The following is a 23878-nucleotide window of genomic DNA, read 5'->3' as shown; positions in this document are numbered from 1 at the left end:
AATACAAGACTTTTACAAACTCACAAACTATATTGAGTTTTCTATCTGGTATAGAACTGAATATTTTGTTGACGATTCATATTTACGACAAGCAAATTAATTCTGAGTTGATACTGTTACATCTCACTTAAGCTAGTTAGCTGTCTTTTCTTGGTTGGCCTCACACCGCTTACTGGATGACATTTTACCGATGAAAATATTTAATGTCCTCATAAAAATAATAAAGGCTTAAGTAAATTCGTTGAAGTTGAATGGTTTTCAATGTTTGAAATTTATAAACGTTCCAGGTCAAATTCTGTAGTTTCTTGTTAATAAGTGTTAACTACAGTTATAACTTCCGAGTCTTATACAGGGTGTTCGGAAAGTCACTATGCAGGTTTGTCTGTTAATAAATATATAAGTGCACAGCGACTTTCCGAACATCCTGTAGTATGCTGACTATAGCTGATCGAACAATAATCGGTTATTGTCTCTCAGCTAGCTTTTATACCAATTAGGCGAGATTTTCGAACGTTTAACAATATTCGAAGAGATGCTAGTGTTTTTACGAAACATATATTGTTAAGCTTGCTTTAGAGAATCTTCCACAAATTTAGAGAACAGACGGGAATTGCGCAATACACATCAACAATATATGTCACATGCAGGAAACTGAAATAAACTTATACTAAAAATATGTAACAGTAAACTTGTTACATAATGTCTGTGTTCAAAGAATTAAATATTAATACGTTAATGACAGTGAACATGACGAATGTTAAACATTAATTGTACTAATAAAGAAACTGTGTCCGTTTTAAATGCGTATAAACAGATAAACAGACAATAAAAACATGCTATGTCTAGTCCATCTCTTGTAATACCATAATTCATTACAATTCATGTAGTAAGACAAAAAAGAGTTGGAATGATAACAGTGATGTTACTTGAAAATGTTTTGTTTTAAAGATCGCCACAGTAACTTTTCATAAACTAACAAATACATTTTAAAATATATTTAAAAAATAGAGAAGGCGCGGTATATCTTTGAAATACGTTGAAATGAGGTCCGGCACGGCCAGGGAGGGGGAGTAAGGCGTTCGACTTGTAATCTGAGCGTCGCGAGTTCGAATCCCCGTCATACCAACACATTTTTGTAGAATTACATTTAGCCTTTTAGCCGTGGGGCATTATAATGTGACGGTCAATCCCACTATTCGTTGGTAAAAGAGTAGCCCAACAGTTGGCGGTGGGTGGTGATGACTAGTTGCCTTCCCTCTAGTCTTACTCTGCTAAATAATGGACGGCTAGCACAGATCGCTCTCAAATTCGAAACAAGCCAAACCAAACCTGCTCTGAAATGATATTAGAACCATAATAATTCGAGTATTTGTAAAATATTTTGCTTTCGTCACTGTTTCTGCGAAAGACATTTGAAGATAAATGTTTTCAACACTTTCTTCACTGATTGCATTCGAGGATTCCTTGAAAGCTTTAACACTAAAGTCGACATGTCATTTATGTATTTAAACAGATAACTCGTATTTTTATTAAGTAATATAAATACATTAGTGAATATCTGTAGAATCGTGTCTGAGTTTTACTCTTTTCGTTGCTTTTCTTTCGAAAAGGTTACGGAGGCGATCACTGTGAATTTCAATATGACGAATGTGATTCTAGTCCGTGCATTAATGGCGGTGCTTGTAAAGACCTGGTTGCAGGATACAAATGTCACTGTGGGCCAGGATATAAAGGTCGCAGATGTCAAGTGAAAGTAGACTTGTGCCAACATAACCCTTGTCCAAGTCCAGCGCAGTGTGTCGACAAAGGCAACAACTACAGTTGTATCTGCCACCCTGGATATAACGGTGGGATTTATAAAATGTGGTATTTATTTTTTCTAAGTTTTCTGATTGTCATAATTCTTCTTACTGTATATTAGTGTTTCAGTAAGTTGTGTAGCAGATTTTGACCGTTATTGCAATTCATTCTAATCAAACGAGATGGAAACCATTAAATTCCTCACAACAGTTCAAATTAAGCTTTCAGTATTGAACAGAAAGTTTACTTTCTCATTTCATGCCGATAACTTAGTAGTGAGTTTAAGAGCTTATGATGCTAAAAATTAAAATCCATTGTTCGATCTTTGAGATGAAAGAATTAGAGTTTGTTTTGTTTGTTTTGGAATTTCGCACAAAGCTACTCGAGGGCTATCTGTGCTAGCCGTCCCTAATTTAGCAGTGTAAGACTAGATGGAAGGCAGCTAGTCATCACCACCCACCGCCAACTCTTGGGCTACTCTTTTACCAACGAATAGTTGGATTGACCGTCACATTATAACGCCCCCACGTCTGAAAGGGCGAGCATGTTTGGTGTGATGGGGATGCGAACCCGCGACCCTCAGATTACGAGTCGCACGCCTTAACACGCTTGGCGCGATGGGGATGCGAACCCGCGACCCTCAGATTACGAGTCGCACGCTTTAACACGCTTGGCCATGCCGGGCCCGAAAGAATTAGAGATAGCCATTGTATGTTTGTGCTCTTTACAAAAGACGAAAGGTTTTCTCGTTATAAGGCGATTTTACTCGCCCTTAAGGGGAACTCCCAAGAGAGATGTCCCTAGGTGGGACAGTGTTAAGTCTTCAGACTTACAACGCCAAATCAGAGGTGCAATAACACGCCGAGGACACAACAGATAGCCATATATGGTTTTGATATAAGAAAACAAACCCACCCAAGAGAGACACAACTGATAATTAGAAATAATTTTAATGTTATTAATAGATTGTATTGTTTGTTTGTTTGTTTTTGAATTTCGCACAAAGCTACTCGAGGGTTATCTGTGCTAGCCGCCCCTAATTCAGCAGTGTAAGACTAGAGGGAATGTAGCTATTCATCACCACCCACCGCCAACTCTGGGGCTACTCTTTTACCAACGAATAGGGGGATTGACCGTCACATTATAACGCCCCCACGGCTGAAAGGGCGAGCATGTTTGGCGCGACGGGGATGCGAACCCGCGACCCTCAGATTACGAGTCGCACGCATTAACACGCTTGGCCATGCCGGGCCCGTAGATTGTATTAAAATCCTTTGATGTAATTTATAAAAGGCAGGGAAACGTTTGGTAACAACAACTATTTAGTATATAATTATTATTACAAGAATAACCATCTGTATAATTATGAGGAAGAGTTCAAATAATCATTGGGAATTAAATTTCGTATAACTATAAAACAACAATAACAAACCCAAGTTTTAAAATTATTTTGCTATATAGGCTAATTATTTTTCTGTTTCACACTCATACATACATATATATATATATGTATATATGGTAATTGTATATGTCTTTTCAGAGCGGCAAAATATTACTTTTTTCTTCCAACATCTTAGCGTTTAATGCGATAAGAACTCAACTCACTCCCACGAGTGCTAATACCAGAAATTAGTAGCGTTTCTATGCGAGATATTAAATATAGTGCTAGCTAATGCCACTTTAAAGCAATGTAGCACCGGTCTAAGCTGTTGCATCATTTCAACACTATTATTTCCACCACTCTTTCAGGTAACTTTTATCTTAATTTACGGTGGCATGCTTATTTAATTACAGTGCCCTTTCGTTATTCTCATTCTATTATGTGTAGCATGAATAGATGATATAATATGATATAACTTACTTAATGCAAAGTTCCTTCTTCTTATTACTTTTGAAAAGTAACTCCGTGGGGAGTATGAGAAAGCGGGCTGTTCTCTTTTCCGTCTCAAGGGTGTGCTCTGTTTCTTTATATTCCACTTCATCGACTATTACAGAATATACTCAATTAATTAACTTATACTCCAAGCCCAACCAGGTAAGTATTACTGAAACTTCAAGCTAATGGAAAAGAAATAAGGAGATAAATCTGTGATGAAAGATCTATATAAAACGTTGCTGATGCTATTCGATCAGATGAGAGTATTCCAAAAGTTATGGGCCCGGCATGGCCAAGCGTGTTAAGGCGTGCGACTCGTAATCTGAGGGTGGCGGGTTCGCATCCCCGTCGCGCCAAACATGCTTGCCCTTTCAGCCGTGGTGGCGTTATAATGTGACGGTCAATCCCACTATTCCTTGATAAAAGAGTAGCCCAAGAGTTGGCGGTGGGTGGTAATGACTAGCTGCCTTCCCTCTAGTCTTACACTACTAAATTAGGGACGGCTAGCACAGATAGCCCTCGAGTAGCTTTGTGCGAAATTAAAAAGAACAAATCCAAAAGTTAACTACATGCCTTCACTCTATGCTATCAGTTCAAAATTAGGGCCAGCTATTTGCAGATAGCCTTTCGGTATCTTTGTGCGAAAAGTATAAAAAAATAAGTAAAATGAACCTAATAAAATGTTTCAACATTTCTTGTAATATCACAGTGACACGAAGCTTAGAATCTTTTTAGAAAGTTAGTTCAAAATACATTTATGCTCAAAAAAATAACTATTTCTTTTACTTTATCCATTTTATACCCCTTAAAGGTTATTGGACAAAGTCCAGTAAAACTTTTCACAGCAGATGAAAATCTTTCATATATTCTTTTAAATTTAGTTGCATCTCAGAAATAGTAAGTAAAAACATTTTGAAAACTCTGAAATGTTTTGTTTCCATTCAATACGTTTTTATCATTAAACAAACAAAACTTTGCTGGTAAATCACTGAGTCGTCCTTTCATCGAGTCACAAACTTCAAAAAGTCGAATGAAAGAGAACTCGTTCTAGTTATACTGACAACAGTACAAAGTTTAATGTCGCAAAAGTAAGGATGCTTTTGATTCTTTAGCCCAGACTTTAAATTAATAAAAAATGTTTCTGGAAACTTCCAAGAAGACGCTAAACATCAAAGTACAGAATTTTCACAAAAAAAGAAATCTATATGATATATATTTTCAAATACATTGACTGTTCGATTTTAGCTTTATAAGCCCTTATGGTTATGTCTAAGCGCCGGAAAGTGTGGAGTGGAAGATGGATCCGATAGCGTATATTTGATGAAACGTATGGTCGCCGTCGTCCAGCCAAACATACAGACAACAAAACATAACATCTGTATTAAACCAAGCTTTACCAAACAAAAATCCAAGAGAAAGACGTAAAAACAAATCTTGCTCGATGGACAAAAATCCCAAAAATTAGAGCAGTTGATAATGGAACTTGCATAAATAAACGTGAAGCTGCAAAGTTAAGAAATATGTAGAAATTACGCGAAGAACATCCACTAAAATGCAGAGAAAAACATCTCAAAAGATAAATATACTCTACTTGAAGAACTAAACGCACGTATATTTGTATAGAACAAAATGAAGAAATGCGCAAGATCAACGTTACTAGATCATCTGTGAAGAAGCCGAGTAAATAGGAATATATGCTACAGAATTTACAAGACCTGTTTAGATCCTTGTCTAGGAAACGTACTTGATGGATGCAGAATTATTAAAGGGCAGATTTTTACTACTGAAATAATCGGAAATGTCTAGAACTTTTATTTCAAAACATCTTAAATGTAAAACATCCGTTAGAAGAGTATTCATTATAAAACTTATGACATGAAATGATCAATTATATTGGTTTGTTTTGAATTTCGCGCAAAGCTACACGAAGGCTATCTGCGCTAGCCGTCCCTAAGTTAGAAGTTTAAGACTAAAGGGAAGGCATCATCACCCACCGCCAACTTTGAGGATACTCTTTTAGCAACGAATCAACCGTCACATTATAACACCCCCACGGTTGTTTGGTGTGAGGAGGATTCAAACCCGCAACCCTTACTATTTTTAGGAAGAGTGCATATGTAGCTGTTGTGTCCCAGCCAATAAGTGTTCCTTTAAAAAGAAAATAGAGCACGACTCACCCGTGGGTCATGTGGATCTCATTGGAAGACTATCACGACTCACCGATGGGTCGTGTGGAAACCAACGAGTTAAGACGCGTATGGGAGAATCAGATATTCGAAATTGGGAAGTGAGATACAAAAAGAATGAAATATCACGTCATCCCTTAAGTAATGTCCGATTTTAGGTTAAGAAAAAAGAGAAAGGATTTCACATTCTTTTAATGTTATTTAATCAATAATGTATGTTCCATTATTATTAATAAATTTCTGCCAATGATTCACCAACTTATGAATGCCACGTCTATAAAATTCTTCGAGATTGGAGGCAAAGAATATAGAGAATGTAGTTTTCACATCCTCATGTGTTCCAAACTCTTTTCCATAGTTCTGCTAACTTCAAAATAGATGATAATCAGATGGGACAAGGTCTGGAAAATAAGGAGGATGTAGAAGTTTCTCCCAATATAACTCTTCAATCTCTCTAGGTGTGATTCTTGCTGTATGGGGCCGTGCATTATCCTGGTGTAACACAACACCCTTACGGTTGATTAACGCAGGCCTCTTTTATTTCAGTGCAATATTCAAGTGCTCTAACTGTTGACAATAGAGGTCTGATATAATCGTTACATTGAGTAGCAGCAACTTAAAGTGGATCACACCAACAATATCCCACCAAACGCTTCACAAGACTTTCCTAGAGTGGAGGTCCACTTTGGGCTATGCTTTAGTCAGTTTACCTGCACTGAGCCATTGTCTGCGGTGCTTAACATCTTTATAAAATATCCATTTTTCATCTCCAGTCACTAACCTGACTAAAACAGGTGAGTTACATTCACGAGATTGCAGAGGAGTGCAAATGTCCACTCTTGCTCTGAGATTGTCTTCTGTAAAATCATTGGGGACCCATTTTCCAAGTTTTGACACTTTTATAAGCTGTTGCAGATGACGGTGAACTATTGAATGAGGTTAATTAAGCTTATGTGCTAGTTCTTCAACTGTTACGGCGCAATCTTCATCAAGTGCACCCAGCAGCAAGTCATCATTAAACTCAACAGGATGACCTGAACGTGGCACATCACTTAGGCTGTAGTCACCTGATCTGAACTATTGAAACCACCTTCGACATATTCTTTTATTGAGAGACTCTGCACCATAAACACCCTGAACGTTTCGTGTAGTTTCTGCTGCACTATTGCATTTTTTAAACTCATAAAGCATTATATGCCTAATGTGCTCCTCAGACACATCTATCTCCATAAGGGTTTATTTGATTAAAGATCTGAAGAAGTGGAATTGGTTTAGTTTCTTTTATTTGTCTGAACATTTTTATACACGTCCTACTACATATTTTCTTCGTTAAAGCTTTCTACAAGAACAGAAATGATGATGCACTTTCTGTATTAAATTTTCGGACATTACTTATGGAATGACCTGATATATGAGGCCAGTTCTTAAAAATAAAGAATTTTTTTTAAAGCTAACATAGAATTGCAGAAAAGCCAGATACAACAAATATAGTTTTAAATCTCTATGTTGCTATAAACGCTTGAACTAGTGTTGAGGTCAGGATAAAAAAAGTTATTTATTTCCTATAAATACTCCGTTAATTATGTGAGTTGTACTCGAACGGTGAACATATTGTAAAAAACAATTGACTCAGCATAATTTACGTTATAAATTAAATAGTTGAATGAAATGTTTTAATAATTGTTATAACTCATAGAGAAAACTAAGAACTGACACCATTAGTTCTGCTGATACTTAGTGGAAAGATAACATAAGAAATGACACCATTAATTATATTGTTACTTCATGTTAAATAACGAAAGAACTGACACCGTTAATTCTAGGCCCGAAATGGCCAGGTGGTTAAGGCACTCGACTTGTAATCCGAAGGTCACGGGTTCGAATCCCCGTCACACCAAACATGTTCGCCCTTTTAGCCGTGGAACCGTTATAATGGAACGGTTAATCTCATTATTCATTGGTTAAAAAAAAGTTGTCTAAGAGCGGTGGGTGGTGATGACTAGCTGCCTTCCCTCTAGTCTTACACTACTAAATTAGGAACGGCTAGCGCAAATAACCCTCGTGTAGCTTTACGCGAAATTCAAAGCAAACCGAACCGTTAATTCTGTTGGTACTACATGGTAAGATAACATAAGAAGTTAAATCTTTTGTTCTGTTGCTACTTCATGGTAGATAACGTAAGAACTAACAGTTTTACTTATGTTGATACTTTGTAGAAGTTAACGTAAAAACTGCACCACCTTTACTTTTCTTGATATTTGAAGGCAGATAACGTAAGAACTAGTCTTTATTTCTGTACATGTTTGATACTACAAGCAATGTGTGGGAAGACATTATAGGGGCAGGAAACACACAACATCTCGATCCCTGTTATTCTGGTCCATGTGAGAATAGTGGAACATGTTGGCCTAGTCATGACTCATTCTTCTGCTCTTGTTTACAATGTTTTACTGGACGTAAATTTTTGTTGTTTTTACAGGAGCAGGATGTACTCAACATTTCGACCCCTGCTACCCCAGTCCATGTGAGAATAGTGGAACATGTTGGCCTAGCCTTGACTCTTTCTTTTGTTCTTGTTTATCAGGTTATACAGGAGACATGTGTGAAGGTTTGTTTATTTACAAAATCTTAAAAACTGTGTTTTCCCAGCTACATTACGCTCATTAAAAATTAAAATAAAATTTAAATTGCTAAAATACCAAATCATTATATACTACAATAAGTCATTAAAATAAAATTTCAAAATCCAAAATTTTATTTTCGTGTAAAATATTTATAACTTGCTTTTATTTCTAATTAAACTCTTGTACATCTAAATGCATGTTTAATGTTAATTGTTAAATTTGTTAGCTCATCTGCTATACCCAGCCAAGCCACTAGCACACACTCAAGGAAGGACAGAGAAACCGCAAGAGGGAGCTGTGATAGACACAGTTAACGTGTCTTTGGATCATGTGCATAATATTTATATTGCTGCTTCTACTCTGGCCGGAGCCTGTTTAATGGCAATCATTGTCGTAACTATATGTCATTGTCGAGTTTATAAGTCCTACCAACGTTTCGTCAGGAAGTTTGGTAGATCTCGAGCCGAGAAGATAAAGCAACAAAAAACGTGAGCATTAGTTTATTTAATTCTAACATGTTTCTCGAAATATTTTAAAATAAACAAAAAAATTTAATCAAACAAATTACAGTTCTGTTGTGGAATATTCAAATATTACACATTGGTTTTGGATGACCTCATCTGGGATATGTGTCTTGTGTGTGTGTGTGTGTGTGTGTGTGTTAACTTTGCTACCATGTGTGGAGTATGTTTCTTTTTGGATGAACTTATCTAGCATATTTGTCCTATGCATATGTTATCCTTCCTACTCTATATGAACTAATATTCCACGTTAGTTCTTGGATATTTGATGTAGAATACGTGCCTTTTAATGTGTTTATCATTCTTATCCTATGCGGCCTAATATTGAGTGTTTGTTCTTAAACAATCGCATTGAAAGCACGTGTCCATTTAATGTTAGTACTTTTGGATTTGTAACAGTTTTATTATTATTATTATTTGTAGTTGAGCACAAAGCTACCCAGTGGACTACCTACGCTCTGCTTACCACTGGTATCGAAATCCGGTTTCTCCTTTATCCATACCGCTGTGTCACTTGGTGGGGGAATATAACAGTTTGTTTGTTTTGTTTTGAATTTCGCGCAAAGCTACTTGAGGGCTATCTGCGTTAGCCGTCCCTAATTTAGCAGTGTAAGACTAAAGAGAAGGCAGCTAGTCACCATCACCCACCGCAAACTCTTGGGCTACTCTTTTACCAAGGAATAGTGGGATTGACCATCACATTATCATGCCTGAAATGGCGAGCATGTTTGGTGCGACGGGGATGCGAGCCCCCGACCCTTGGATTACGAGTCGAACACCTTAACCGACCTGTCCATGCCGGGCCTAGAATATAACAGAAATCAGCATTCTGAATTACTATTAGAATTATCTTATCCAGGGCACGTGCTGGTTTCTCTTTAGAAAAATTGCCCTATATAGACAGGTGGTTTAGGCACTCGACTTGTAATCTGCGAGTCGCGGGTTCGAATCCCCGTCGCACCAACCATGTCCGCCCTTTCAGCTGTAGGGGCGTTATAATGTTACGGTCGGTCCCACTTTTGTTGGTAAAAAAGTAGCCCAAGAGTTGGTGGTGGGTGGTGATGACTAGCTGCCTTTCCTCTAGTTTTATACTGCTAACTTAGAGACAGCTAGTGCAGATAGCCCTCGTGTAGCTTTGGGCGAAATTCAAAACAACCCAAACCAAACTCTTTAGTAATCTTCTAGAAGCCGACGTTCCATATTGATTTTGAGAGAATCACATCTGATACAAGGTTTCTACTTGTGCGAGTATTTTCTTGTTATCCAGAAAGTTATTTCTAAATTACTCTTGCAAGATTCCTCGAAGCAAGTTTTCTACTTCTGAAGTTATTTTATTGTATAAAAGGTACATGTTTTCCGTGGCTTGCTAGATGGGAAACACTTTTCCATCATAGTTTTCTGATTGCCGCATCAGAGAAAGTAATTATTTTATTAAGTTTACTTCTATGCCTTAGAGACCAAGTTATTAGTACATAAATGATCAGGTTACTTATAAATAAGTGATCTAGTTTGAACCGTACTTTGGTTCATCAATCTAAGCTGTTATGATGTGTAATTGTAATCGGGCAATTGATTGTCAATTTTTCTATTTATGATATTCATATGTCACTGCTCCCCCTTCCAGTGACACAGTTGTATGTCTGCATACTTATACTGCTAGAATCTGGCCTTCAATATCTGTGGTGGGCAGAGCACAGGCAGCCTTTTGTGTAGCTTTATGTAATGATAAACCAAAAATATGGTACTGGTACTTAATTTGAATAAAAACTATACTTAATTTTTGTATAATGTTATTTTATCAAGTAAGAGATTCTGAGTACTAAACTTCTAATACTGAGTTTAGTATCAATACATTTAGTGATCCATGTTTTTTTTTCAATCCTTTAGTTAGATAATGGTGATCTGAGAAACATGTGTATAAATTCTATGACAGTCATTAAAACTGCTAAGAATTTTTTGAGAAAAAGTTCAAATGCAATTGAGAATTATTTTTAGTAGTACTGAAGATTGAACTAATTTACTCTTCAGTTTAATTCACACTATTTCCAATTAAAATTTTATTCATCCATATTTTCTTTGGTCTTGCTTCTTTCTTCGTCATGGCTGATATGACTGCACCACTTTTATTACGAATATTTTACTCTACACCATTGTGCAAATTAATTGAAACAAATGGTCATTTTACAATATTTTCAGCATAGCGGCCCGTATAAGATCGCTGGACCAGCTGATTTTCTGTAATAGTCATTTTTTTATACAGACTGCGTCATTAGCTGTGTTTTGCAGTACGGTCGATCTATTTTTGGGATATATGACGAAATTTTGAGGAATATTACGTCGTTCGAAATTGCGTTAGAAGGGCAAGGAGACCAGTCAAAAAACAACTTCTTACCGACTCAATAAAAAAAAAAACTGTATCAATGGGGTCTGAACTACAAGAACTAGACGCAAGAACAATGGAGGAAGGTGTTATTCAGTGACGAGACTCATTTCTTCGTACAGGATCAAAGAAGTCTGCATGTTCGCAGATCTCCAGGTGAGAAATTTCAAAAATCTCACATCAGTCAGTTCGTAAAACATCCCTTGAAGAAGATGTTTTGGGGCTTTTTCAGCTACTGTGGCGTCGAAGGCTTGCATTTCGTAGAAGGTATGATGCGAGGACCACAGTACATCAAAGTTTTGCAGAGAAGAGTCGTTCCAGAATTGAAAAAGAGATTTCCAGATGGATCTGGCATTTTTCAGCAAGATCTAGCTCCGTGCCACACATCGAAACTTGTGAAGAATTTTATGACTACAACGCGAAAAAGGTACTGGACTGGCCTGGAATTTCTCCGGACTTAAATCCTATTGAACATCTTTGGGAGATTTGTAAAGAAAGACTTCGGGGAAAAGACTGTACTACGAAAGATAAGCTAAATGAGGTGTGGTACCGCGATCCAAAGTGGATTAATGATCTTCTGAAAATTAAAGGCGGTCATATCATGTATTAATTTGTGAGTAATATTTGGATTCTCAGAAATAAAACGCAAAAAATTAAAAAAATCGTAATTTTCCGTCTGGTTTCAATTAATTTGCACAAGGGTGTATAGACACCGTTTCTTTTAGATTTTTTTTATACTTTACGATTTATGTTTTCTTTATTCCAATACTTTTTCTAGAATTTCTAGAGTATCAACAGTCATTAATATGTAGTAGACTACTAAATATAATAAATCCGCTCGAGATAGTTTGCTCGTTTAACCCCCAGATGCTACTTCCTGTAGCAGAATTTCGCTAAGAAGATTATCAACCATTTTGTGAAGTGGTTGTAATGTATTCTAAAACACCTTGTGTATGTGTGACTGCTTCATAGCTGTAGCTTGAAGCAGAACGGCGTCTTAAGTTTGCATCTTAAACTTCTGGAAATGCAGAAAAATAAAAAGCGTAAGTGCATTTTAAACTTTATCTTTAGTCTAGTACAGACTTCAAATTCCCCAGTCTATGAGTGTTTCCTCAAACCCTTTTGCTTCCTTTCATTAAATTTAGCAGTGCTATGTATTTATTCTTGGTAACAATGAACCAGAAATGTTTTTCTTAAATCTTCAAGAACGTACTTCTGATTTCAGACCATTTTCTAACAGTGTGTACGAAGCGACTACGATAGACCTAAGCGACAACTTAGATCGGCCATTAATTGCCTGAGTGTTTCCTTTATTCCTGATTTGTTTTCCATCTCGCCTTGTCGAGCTGACTGATGCGATTCATCATTTGTTTATTAAAAGACTATTGGTCGTCTGTGTCCAACTGCTATGACGTAAACAGTGAAGAAATGGGAAAATCATCAACGATGATCTCTCCAGAACAATAAAACTATTTTCATATAACAAAATAAGCACTAAAAATTAAAATGCCATAGTTATAAAGACCAGATCCATATTCTAGAAGATGTGACTTAAAAGTTACTATTTTGCCTTCTTCCATACCCATGCGAACACACAATTTATTCTATAATTTTCTTTTTTTACTTTTATAAGTGTTCAAACTTAAGATTATGTTGTCTTGATTGAAATTTAACTTAATTGTAATTCTTTTGAATCAAATTAATTTCTAAAAATATTTGTACTTTCAATTCTATCAAAAGTAAAGGTTTTGTTAAAAGAGTCCAGTGTTTTCGAAACTAATATTTCTACTCTAAATGTTCTTGAATTCTCTATAGGAACAAGTATTTTCTATCAAGAATTGTAATCCTCTTCAGCATTTTCATGACACTATTTTCGGATTCCAAAATTTCTTCAATTCCAAAACCATAAAGTACCCTATTTCAAGCTACAAAATCCTTCTGAAAGTATATGATTAAAAACGTTGCAAAATTCAATATAATGTATTCTAAGCTGAAACATCGATAATGTTCTGTAAATTATTCCAAGAATAAAAAATCTAGAATTGTCTAAAACATGCATTTTATGTACTAGATATTCAAATTATTTTGCTTTCAAAAATACACAGAGATCTCTATGTGACATTGTTCATAGTTCGTTATGCTTGTTGGAATTCCCGTTTCGAACAATGAGACATAAATGCCGCTTTTAATTAAGTAAACCGAAGAGAGTTAAAATTTGTTGAAATGTACAGTTCATAATATATCTTTTTAATGGTCATCTAATTATTTAATAGACTAGTAACGTTTAGATCGTAGTGTTTCGTTCTTTGTCGTGTGATAAACGATGTTGATGATTGTTATAAACACATCATTTCTCAGACTTTAAAGTGATACTATGTTTAGTTACCAACCAATCTCTTATCAGGGAAAACCTCAGTATTTCTACTAATAAGTCAACGAGTGTTGATGACGGAATTTCGAAACCAAATATCGGGATTAACTTGTTAATGTACTGAATTATTTACGTAAGTATAAGAGGTTGGTGGTTGGTTTTTGGAATTTCGCACAAAGCTACTCGAAGGCTATCTGAAGCTAGCCGTCCCTAATTTAGCAGTGTAAGACTAGAGGGAAGGCAACCAATCTTCACCACCCACCGCCAACTCTTGGGCTACTCTTTTACCAACGAATAGTGGGAGTGACCGTCACATTATAACGCCCTCACGGCTGGGAGGGCGAGCATGTTTGGCGCGACTCGGGCGCGAACCCGCGACCCTCAGATTACGAAGCGCACGCCTTAACGCGTTAGGCCATGCCAGGCCCTTTTTCAAAATCCAAGAGAAGAGTGTGTGTTTTCTTAAAGCAAAGCTACATCAGGCTATCTGCTGATCCCACCGAGGGGACTCGAATCCATGATTTTAGCGTTGTAAATCCGGAGACATATCGCTGTACTAGCGGGGGTGCAAGTATAAGAGAAAAAACAGTTTGTAGGTTAACAATCCTTGTTCATCGTAGCCTATTTAACCCAAAATATTGTTTTAAAAGTGTCTCGTAGTTTTTAAAGTTTTGTTCTTTTTAAACGAAACGATATTACTATATTTATAAGATATATATAAATGACAATTTAAAAAAATACTATTTCAAGTTTCTCCAATAGGGTATGCGAGAAAGTCTAAACAAACCATTCAATCATGAACTACTTGTGTGTATGTACTATGTAACCACTAAGTCATGATTTATTTTGTGTGTATATTTTTGTAATCCTGTAGATGAATTCACGCATGTTATAAGCAGCCAACTGGTTTTCATCACTGTTGTTATTCTCTTTTGAAATTTGTATTTATTTACTTGTAATTTTAGAAAATCATTATATTTCGTACTACGGACAATTACAATCCAGGTTGGATTTTTTAAAATTTATATCCATTAATTTTCGTTTTTTTTTAACATTTTAACAATAAATTATATATCTTACTACCAGTATTAGTTCACTTTGCTTACCCAGATACTTTGTGTTGTAAGTCTTGACATTAATTTATTTCTTAATATAATAACTATGTATATTTTTATCGGATGTGCTGTGAATCAGAAATCAATGTTTACTTCTGAAAATAGTGTTTCAGATTTGATCGTTGTTTTAAATTCTTATAATAATACTTATTGTCTTCTAACTGAACCAACACTAAACATTCTCTTGACTTCTGGATTTCTACATACTCTCTATTTTGTGTGTTTTAAAAGCTTTGCTATGTTAAAACTCGTTGTTCACAAACTCGCTTCCTCGAAGCCCAAAACATATAACAAAAAGAACACAAACATTACCCCCTCCAAGACCAAAACATATAACAAAAAATACCTAAACTTCCCCCCTTCCAAACCAAAACATATATTAAAAAGTACACAACCATTACCTCCTCGAAGACTAAAACATATATCAAATATTATACTCTCAACGATTCTGTTAAGATTCAATAACCTCGATTACTGTTTCAGCAGTACTGTAAGGCCGATACAGACGATTGTTTTCCTATATTTACTTGTCGTCGTCACACGTACGGAAATTTCTTTTGGTTTATCTCTATTTGTTTTAGGTTCAGCGTAATTTCTTTTGGTTTATTTCTATTTATTTCAAGTTCAGCGTAGTTTCTTTTGGTTCTGTAAACTTAACGTCAGCACTGTTTAAACTTCGCATCACTTCCTTCGTTATTTTTCTGACTTTTTCAACATTATTTATTTTTTGTTATTTTCAGTATATTATTTATTGTTCTTAATTTATCACTATTATTGTCACAGATTTCAACATTGTTTCTCTTTGTAATTCCTTCTCAGGATTTTCTCTCAAAGTCTTATTCCTTTTAGCGTCACTCCATTCTGTGATCATTTTAAATATTGTTCGTTTATCAAAAGCTTCCTTTTATGAGTTATTAATTTTGAGATCTTTGACTGTCACTATACTTATAATGATAGATATAACAAAGACGTTCTGCCACGTATGTTCCTTGTAGTTTAGTTTAAAAAATTAAACTTAGTTACACGGATATATAAAACATATAATATTTTATATGAATTTCTTCTATGAATTTTACAACTTACACCATTAATCTGTGCAACAGTGCATTTTACCAACAAAACATAAGTAAGCTTAAAGACGAAAGGAAAGTCAAAATAATCAGAATTTTTGTAATAATATTATTCTTATGTTCGCTAGTAACCTGTGCCTTATTTTGGTCGCAGGTTTAAACTGTAATAAGTGTTTCAGATGAGTAAATACATTACAGTACAGTTTATTTTTCATAGACATCCAACGTTTAAGTTTGTTCAGACACAAAATAAGATACGATCACTTAAGTTCTCTAAGTTAATGAATAGTTCTTTTGTGTTCCCATTTTGAAAGATCAAGATTTTAATTCTAGCAAGTTAATGATAACGTCCTGTGTTTGTTGTTATACTCACCATCTCTCTGACATTTCACGAATACGTGATTTTTGTGTTTCACCTTTGTTTATTTTTATACCAGTACAAAAAAACTGTTATACTTAAATGTAATTTTTCTTGAGTTATTTTATCGTATGTTTGGAAATTCATCAATAAAAGTCTTGTCTACACTGTCGTGTCAACGAATATTTTTTTTCTTTTGTCACATATGCATGTACAGAATTTCACACAATTGTCGATATTTTAAAACGAAAGTTTTCTTTCTATTTCATATTCACACAAATAGCATATTTAACGCCTATATATGCCATTATCTTATGCTTTACAAAGATGTTTCATACATATATAAGCCAAAATATGCACTTGTTTAAACATGTCTAAACTTGATTATGATGTTTTACCTTAATACAAACATCAAATTTAAAGATTTTCTAAACATTTGCAATCCATGTTTTACAAAAGTCTGGTTTCGTTTCTTTCGTATGTCACGCTTGTACATAACTAATCTAGCTTCTCAATACATCCTCGAGTCAAGTTTTACAAGTTTCCTGTAACTCCGATTTTCGGTGGACTCAGCAGATAGACCAATGTGGCTTTGCTATAAAACACGCACACACACACAACTCCGATTTTCACACTTGCTTCTACGTGCCAAACTAAATTTTAACGAAAGCGTCGGATAGAACGCACGTGGATCTACTGTTTCAATATACGCGTCCTGTTACCGTGAAAACAAAATTTAGTCGCATTCTACACGTTGAGACGTGTGGATGCAAATTAACGGTAATTGTTAAATCCCACTATTCGGTTTGTTTGTTTGTCTTCAATTTTCGCGCAAAGCTACAGGAAGGCTATCAGCGCTAGCCGACCCTAATTTAACAGTGTAAGACTAGAGGGAAGGCAGCTAGTCATCACCATCCTCCTCCAACTCTTGGGTTACACTTTTACCAACGAATAGTGGAACTGACCACATATTACAACGCCCTCAAGTCTGAAAGTGCGATAATTTTGGTGTGGCGCGATTCGAACCTACGACCCTCCAATTATGAGTCGAGCGTCTTAATCACCTGGCCATGCTGGGCTTTCTAATTGTTCGGTCAGATAAGAAAAGCTCTAATGATATGGAAAGTATACCATCCGAGCCAGGATCGTGGAAATTTTGAATCACCACACAAATCAACACAAAAGTAAGTATAAAGTTTTACCTCTGTTCGTACTGCATTAATAACAAGTATTATTACATTTATCCATACTGCATGATATATACAAATTTTACATCAAAAGTTATTACATGCATATTAAACATGTAGCTGGTTTTCGATATATACCAGATTTGATAACCAAGATTTATGATATATTTCTATTTGTGCAAAATTTTTATAACCAGTTCATTCCAAACTTCACAGCGATATTTATGTGCTTATCTGTCCCTGAGTGGTACAGTGATATTGTATGCGGATTTATACCGAAAGAAACTGAATTTCAGTACCCATGGTGGGCAAAACACAAATATACTATTTGCGCAGTTTTGTTCTTAATAACAAACCCTCTTATTTGTATATATATTTACGTGCTTAACTTTACGAAAATTTTCCTTTATCTTTATACATGTGGCTACCTTTATGAAGATTCCCTTCTTATATTTATAAACCGACATTCATGCCTACATATACATGATAAATTCATATTATCCCATTTCTTGTCACTGCTGTTCATACATAACTACATGTTTAAATCAATTTTTCCCTAGGTTCCTGTCTTATCTTTCACGCGGGCAGAGCCGAATTAATGGTTTCGTGGGTTTAGTAGGCCTCTAAATTCACTGATGCTCCGTCTATTTATGGGCGTTACTTTAACCAAAATTGTTCTCTTGTAAACGTGTTTGTTCTCCTAGTACTATAACCAACTAAATTAAGTTTTATCTCACTGCTAGATGAAGTTTTACCCAAAATTAGTAAGATTTTAGAAATGACTGAGTGAGTACCATTTACACACACAAAACCTACGTACAGTACAGTAGATATACGTACACATTGCATATTAGTTTCGCTACAGCGTGAACAATAAATAGGATACATATTAATGTGTCGTGGTGTTTAGAGCTTCAAAAACGATGGAAAGCATATGAAAGTTCATACACAGTTCCTAAATTTCGTAGGCCCTGGACACAGTGTCCATTTCATAATCCGGCCCTATCTGCGGGCGCCTGTTTACTATTACTTCTGGGCACGTTTCAGTATAAATCTGTGTACATTAGTTATTGTCTAAATATAAAAAAGCACGTGATTTGTATATACAACAATTGCTCTGTAGTGTATAAACAGAAACACAACTACGCTTTTTAAACATGTATAAATGTATATACACACATTGGGAATCTTTTGTTTCCAAGCACAACGTTACACAATGGACTATCTGTGCTCTGCTCTCCGCGACTATGGACACCCTTTTTTCAGCGTTATAAGCCTTTGGACTTGTACAAAACTACGTATCGCTATATCTATACAGGTATAAAGTGGTATATTCACATCAATAAGTATTTAAACATTTAATGACGTATATATTTATATTTGTTTAAGTATATCACTATAATTATAGATATACTTGTATATACATATTATTATTACCTCTGTTGATGGCGTTTGCATATCAGATTGTTTCTGTTTTCGTGCTTTATTTACACATTAAAAAATGGTATCTGTCGTCTAATTATATATACTAAGTTTTACATCTGAAGATACCGTAGTTAAACAAAATTTTACTTGTGTTGGTACAATATTCACTATAAATACATACACTGACTTTTTTAATATGTTTGCAATACATATCAATTTTATATACGCAAGTTGAACATGCATACCAACCAAAATTTCTACCTGCCCTTACTGTGTATACACAGTGTTACACAAGTCATTACTGTGTAGATACAATAATTATATTACAGGTTAATATTGTAGTTTTGGTTCTTCTTAGAAAGTATTACATTTATTATTTTTAATTAAGCACGAAGTTACACAATGGATATCGAAACCCGTTTCTAGCGGTATGAGTCCGCAGAAATAGTGTTCCATGGTCATTACTGTATACATACAGAGTATTCCAATAATCGTTACTGTGTACCCATAATGTATTCCACAAGTAATTACAATGTACATATAATGTTCCTCCCATCTTTATTGCGTGCATATAGAGCACCACAAGTCATTGCTTTGTTAATACAGTATTGTACCAGTTATTATTTTATTCATACCAAACATACTAGAGGTCGTTACTACGTAGTTACTAAGTATTTCACCAGTCGTTAATACGCACAGTGTACAAGTCTTTCCGGCGTACATACGAATGGTGCAGTAGTTGTTATTGTGTAAAGACCAAGTTTTCCAACAATTACTTGCAACCACAAAGTTCCACATACAACAATCATTCTTGTCACAATTTCTGCAATACATCCCTTTCGAAAAAGTGAACGATTTATTGGCGAAGCAACCAATCGTCTTCCAAATTTGTTGGTAACGACCATTGAAAGTACAAAGAAAATTCATTACTTACAGAACTTTGTCTACTGGAAGAGTGGAAATCATTATAACAAAAAAAAAAGTCCGGAACTTTAAATGTAACAGGAAAACTTTGAGTTCTTCTATTCCTCATTTGTCTTTTCAAATTCAACATTGCTGTTCCTGAACGGAAATGTTAGAGCAAATCAGCTAGCTAAGAGTAATCAGGTTAGGAAGTTCGGTATTGATCTTAGATTCTACATTTACCGATAGATGAAATAGATGCAATTGTACATAATTAATAACTATCAGACCGAACTGGAATTAATAGAATGATATGTCAAACACATTGCGCTAATATTGTTTACTATTATAAAAAGAAAAGAATGCCGCTGGAAAAAAACCGTTAATTGATTCATTATATATATTTAAATTTACGTTACATTCGCTGGTCCCACAGTTTTAAATTATTGTTGTTGTTTGTGAATTAAGCAGAAAGCTACACAATGGGCTATCTATGCTCTGCTCTTCACGGGTATCGAAACCCGGATTTTAGCGTTGTAAGTCCGCAGACTTACTGCTGAGCCACTGTGGGGGGCTAAATTATTGTTTATGCTTATTTTAATTACTAGAGGTTTGGTTGTTTTTAAATACATATCTGTTCGTTGTTGTTTGTTTGTCTGTTTTTAATTTCGCACAAAGCTACACAAGGACTATCTACGCTATCCTTTCCTTATTTAGCAGTATAAGACTAGAGGAATGGCAGCTAGTCGTCACCATCACCCTCAACTCGTGGGCTACTCTTTTACTAACGAATAGTTAGATTGACTGTCACATTATGAGGCTTTCACGGCTGAATGGGCGAGCATGCTTGGTGTGATGAGGGTATAAATACAAAGCTACACAATGGCTATCTGTGTTGTGCCCATCAATAACAATAAAACACAATTTTTAGCGTCATAAGCTTGTAGACTTATCGCTGAGCCATTGGAGGGCGGGGAGTATTACTTTTTGACCACACATGTGTGAGAGATTCTATTCCTTAATAAAACTGATAATTGCTAGTAACTTAACTAGTCCACCTTGAAGACTTTAGACCAAAACGTTATATTAAATTATTTGAAAGCTCACGTGGATGTGTCCTATAATGACATGTATCACAAATAATTGCATATAAATTGTTATATCGGGAACTATGAGTTCTATACATTAGCTATATCTACCCCTAAAATTTGAAATGAAATACTCTCTTATTTAATGAATTTTACCATCTAGAACTTAAAAATAAAAAGTTCCTAAAAATAAAAGTCATTAAATTAAAAACGAGTTGTTTAAAAGAACTATTACAGCTTGTAAGCATAAGGGTGAAATTAAGCTGTCAAATAATCTTAAACACTCCAACTACTATTTGTTTCTTTTACACTCTTTCACAATTTTTGTCGTAACTGAAAGTTTATGGGGCTGGCATGGCCAGGTGGTTAAGGCACTCGACTCGTAATCCGAGGGTCGCGGTTGCAAATTCCAGTCGTACTAAACATGCTCGCCCTTTCAGCCGTGGGGACGATATAATGTGACGGTTATTCCTACTATTCGTTGGTAAAAGAGTAGCCTAAGAGTTGGCAGTGCGTAATAATGACTAGTTGCCTTCCCTCTAGTCTTACGCTGTTAAATTAGGAACGACTAGCACAGATAGCCCTCGAGTAGCTTTGTGTGAAATTAAAAACAAAGTTTACAAAATTTACGCTCACTGTTTGTGAAAGAATGAAGTTGAAATTCTGATGCTGATGATAATTACCAAATAAAACTGTTGACTAATAGGATTTTACTCTCCTTAAACAATACGTTTATTCTATAAAGACTTTCGAAAACTTTAGTGTATACTAGGGTATTTACATATTTTGGTAAAAGGTTTATAAAAGAACGATCTTTATACTCCAGACACACACACACACACACACACATATATATATATATATATATATTGTATATATTATATACAAATTATTTATTTCATTTTAACCAAAGTGGCTTAACCTTTGTAGCTTTATGAAGGTTAATATACAGAGTCGTTTTTTCTAAACTTCTTATCAAGAAAGGGTTCTTGACATGTTTTCATAGAATTTATTGCATTGACACTTTTCACATAGAACTATTCTTTTAGATTCAAATAGCAGTGTTGGTGTTGTTTGTTGTTTTTTTACATAATCATTCTTTCCACATATTTTTACAATTTTTCGTAGGCTTTGTTAAAAAATATATCTTGTTGTAGCAGGTGAACTAGGTTTTATGAAAACATAGTGAAATAAAAGTCGTGCAAGAAGTTAGACACTGTGAAATGATGCGAAATTCACACACAAAATGCAACTTTTTAAAATATGAGCAGATTTTGTAAAAAAGAACTTAGTAAAACTGTTCTGAGAAAGAGAGAAGGAAAACGCAAATAGGTGTTATTGTGAATCACATTGCTAATCCCTTCTCTTCTGCATATCCATTATTATTCAGATGCCTTTTCCACTTCACCAACGATGAATATGTAATAGGCTTGAGCATACAAATCTTGTTTTTTATTATCTGACGTTTCTACATGCTTCATGACGCACCTAACTTGTAAAGCCTTGTGAAGAACAGCTAAAGCCAACACAAAATACTCGAATTTCACAGCTTCATGCAAGATTTATCGTTCCCATGGCAACAACTTCTACTTGTCTGAGTTCACTCAAGACTTGAAAAAGCCTTCATTGGGTCGCATCCATTATACAAATGTTTTGCGAGAAGGAAAATCAGGCTACAAAAATTGTTTAAAGTTTACTGTGAATACTGGAATTTAAAATTTCCAACAAAATTCAAGGTTGTGCTTTCTAAGATTTCATATAGTCAATTATATATAAATAATAAAACAGAAATGTATCTAATCTTGAGTAATTAAAGATAATAAATAAAAATATCATGAGGTATTTTAGTCCAACATCTGTTTATGTTGGACTAAATTTATTTTTTTTTTAATTTCGCGCAAAGCTACTCAAGGGCTATCTGCGCCCAATTTATAGAAGATAAACATTTAATTCGTTATCGTGTCTTGAGGCTGATTATTAGATAAATACCAAAAAGGATGTTTTTCAAATAATAACTTCACACTAGTTGCTTTATAACTTGTACAACACACTTAGTTTGCTTGGTTTTTTACACCTGGAGAGGTCAGGTCTATAAAACTCAAAACCACTGATATATATATATATATATTTACAGATCAGCAATTGTTTCAAAAATGCGTTTAACGAATCTTTCGGCCTGCGCTATAAATTCAAGTTCCATCCTCGAAACTAATACTAGTCTTACCCAGAATAAAATCTAAAATATCACAACTATACTATCCTATAAAGAAACTTTTACAATGGAAATCTCATAGGATAGAATAAAGCAACAAACATTTGAACATGCTAATAAAATGACACCTCTAAGTCCCTGGTGGGTCAGTAGAAAGATTACACACTTAAAACCCTAAAATTTGTGGTTTGATTCCTCGTAGTGACTATGCATAGATATTTCTTTGTGTATATTTGCGCTAATATCTCAAATCTCGCATGGATTTCCTTTAAATAACAATTTTCCCTCTAAAATCGTAAATAAATAAATGACTGTTTTATCAATCCAAGATAAGCGAAAATTCAGAAGAAGAAAAAAAGCGAGATAAAGACAAGTCAGAACAGAAAGGGATTGGAAGTTTAGGGAATGCAACTACAAGACAGATACGGGAAAGTGTGTGTTTTCTTATAGCAAAGCCACATCGGGCTATCTGCTGAGCCCACCGAGGGGAATCGAACACCTGATTTTAGCGTCGTAAATCCGTAGACTAGTTGGCCTAGCGGAGGGCAGATACATGAAAAGAACGAAATTAGAAAACAATTAAAGGAAAACTAATACTCACCGGAACTTTACGTGTTAAAGTGACGTAAGTAAAATATAATTATACGCAAAAAATATCTAAAAAAATTGTCAGGTTTAACTTGCTATCTTACTAGAATTAGTTAGGTACCACGAGTGCACATACTAAATAGAAGTTATTTGTCCATAAAGAAAACTGCTCAA

The 23878-nt window shown here is 35.0% G+C and overlaps 1 protein-coding gene across 3 annotated transcripts in view; it reads left to right on the top strand.

Moving 5' to 3' along the window:
* LOC143225551 (protein eyes shut homolog) overlaps nucleotides 1-13522 on the top strand; it is an 88407-nt gene extending 74885 nt beyond the window's left edge. The window contains exons 7-10 of one of the 3 annotated variants that reach the window (XM_076455207.1): nucleotides 1611-1847; nucleotides 8342-8470; nucleotides 8713-8974; nucleotides 12628-13522. In XM_076455207.1, the coding sequence (XP_076311322.1) occupies nucleotides 1611-1847; nucleotides 8342-8470; nucleotides 8713-8974; nucleotides 12628-12688 (689 nt within the window). In that variant the 3' untranslated portion in view covers nucleotides 12689-13522. Of the gene's footprint in view, nucleotides 1-1610; nucleotides 1848-8341; nucleotides 8471-8712; nucleotides 8975-12612 lie in introns of all 3 variants that reach the window. The other 2 variants (XM_076455206.1, XM_076455208.1) reach the window with 2 other exon arrangements.
* The last annotated feature ends 10356 nt before the right edge of the window (nucleotides 13523-23878 follow it).

This window comes from Tachypleus tridentatus, chromosome 9, assembly GCF_004210375.1.
Source record: "Tachypleus tridentatus isolate NWPU-2018 chromosome 9, ASM421037v1, whole genome shotgun sequence".
Lineage (NCBI taxonomy): Eukaryota > Metazoa > Arthropoda > Merostomata > Xiphosura > Limulidae > Tachypleus > Tachypleus tridentatus.
This window is presented reverse-complemented; position numbering and strand designations above follow the sequence as displayed.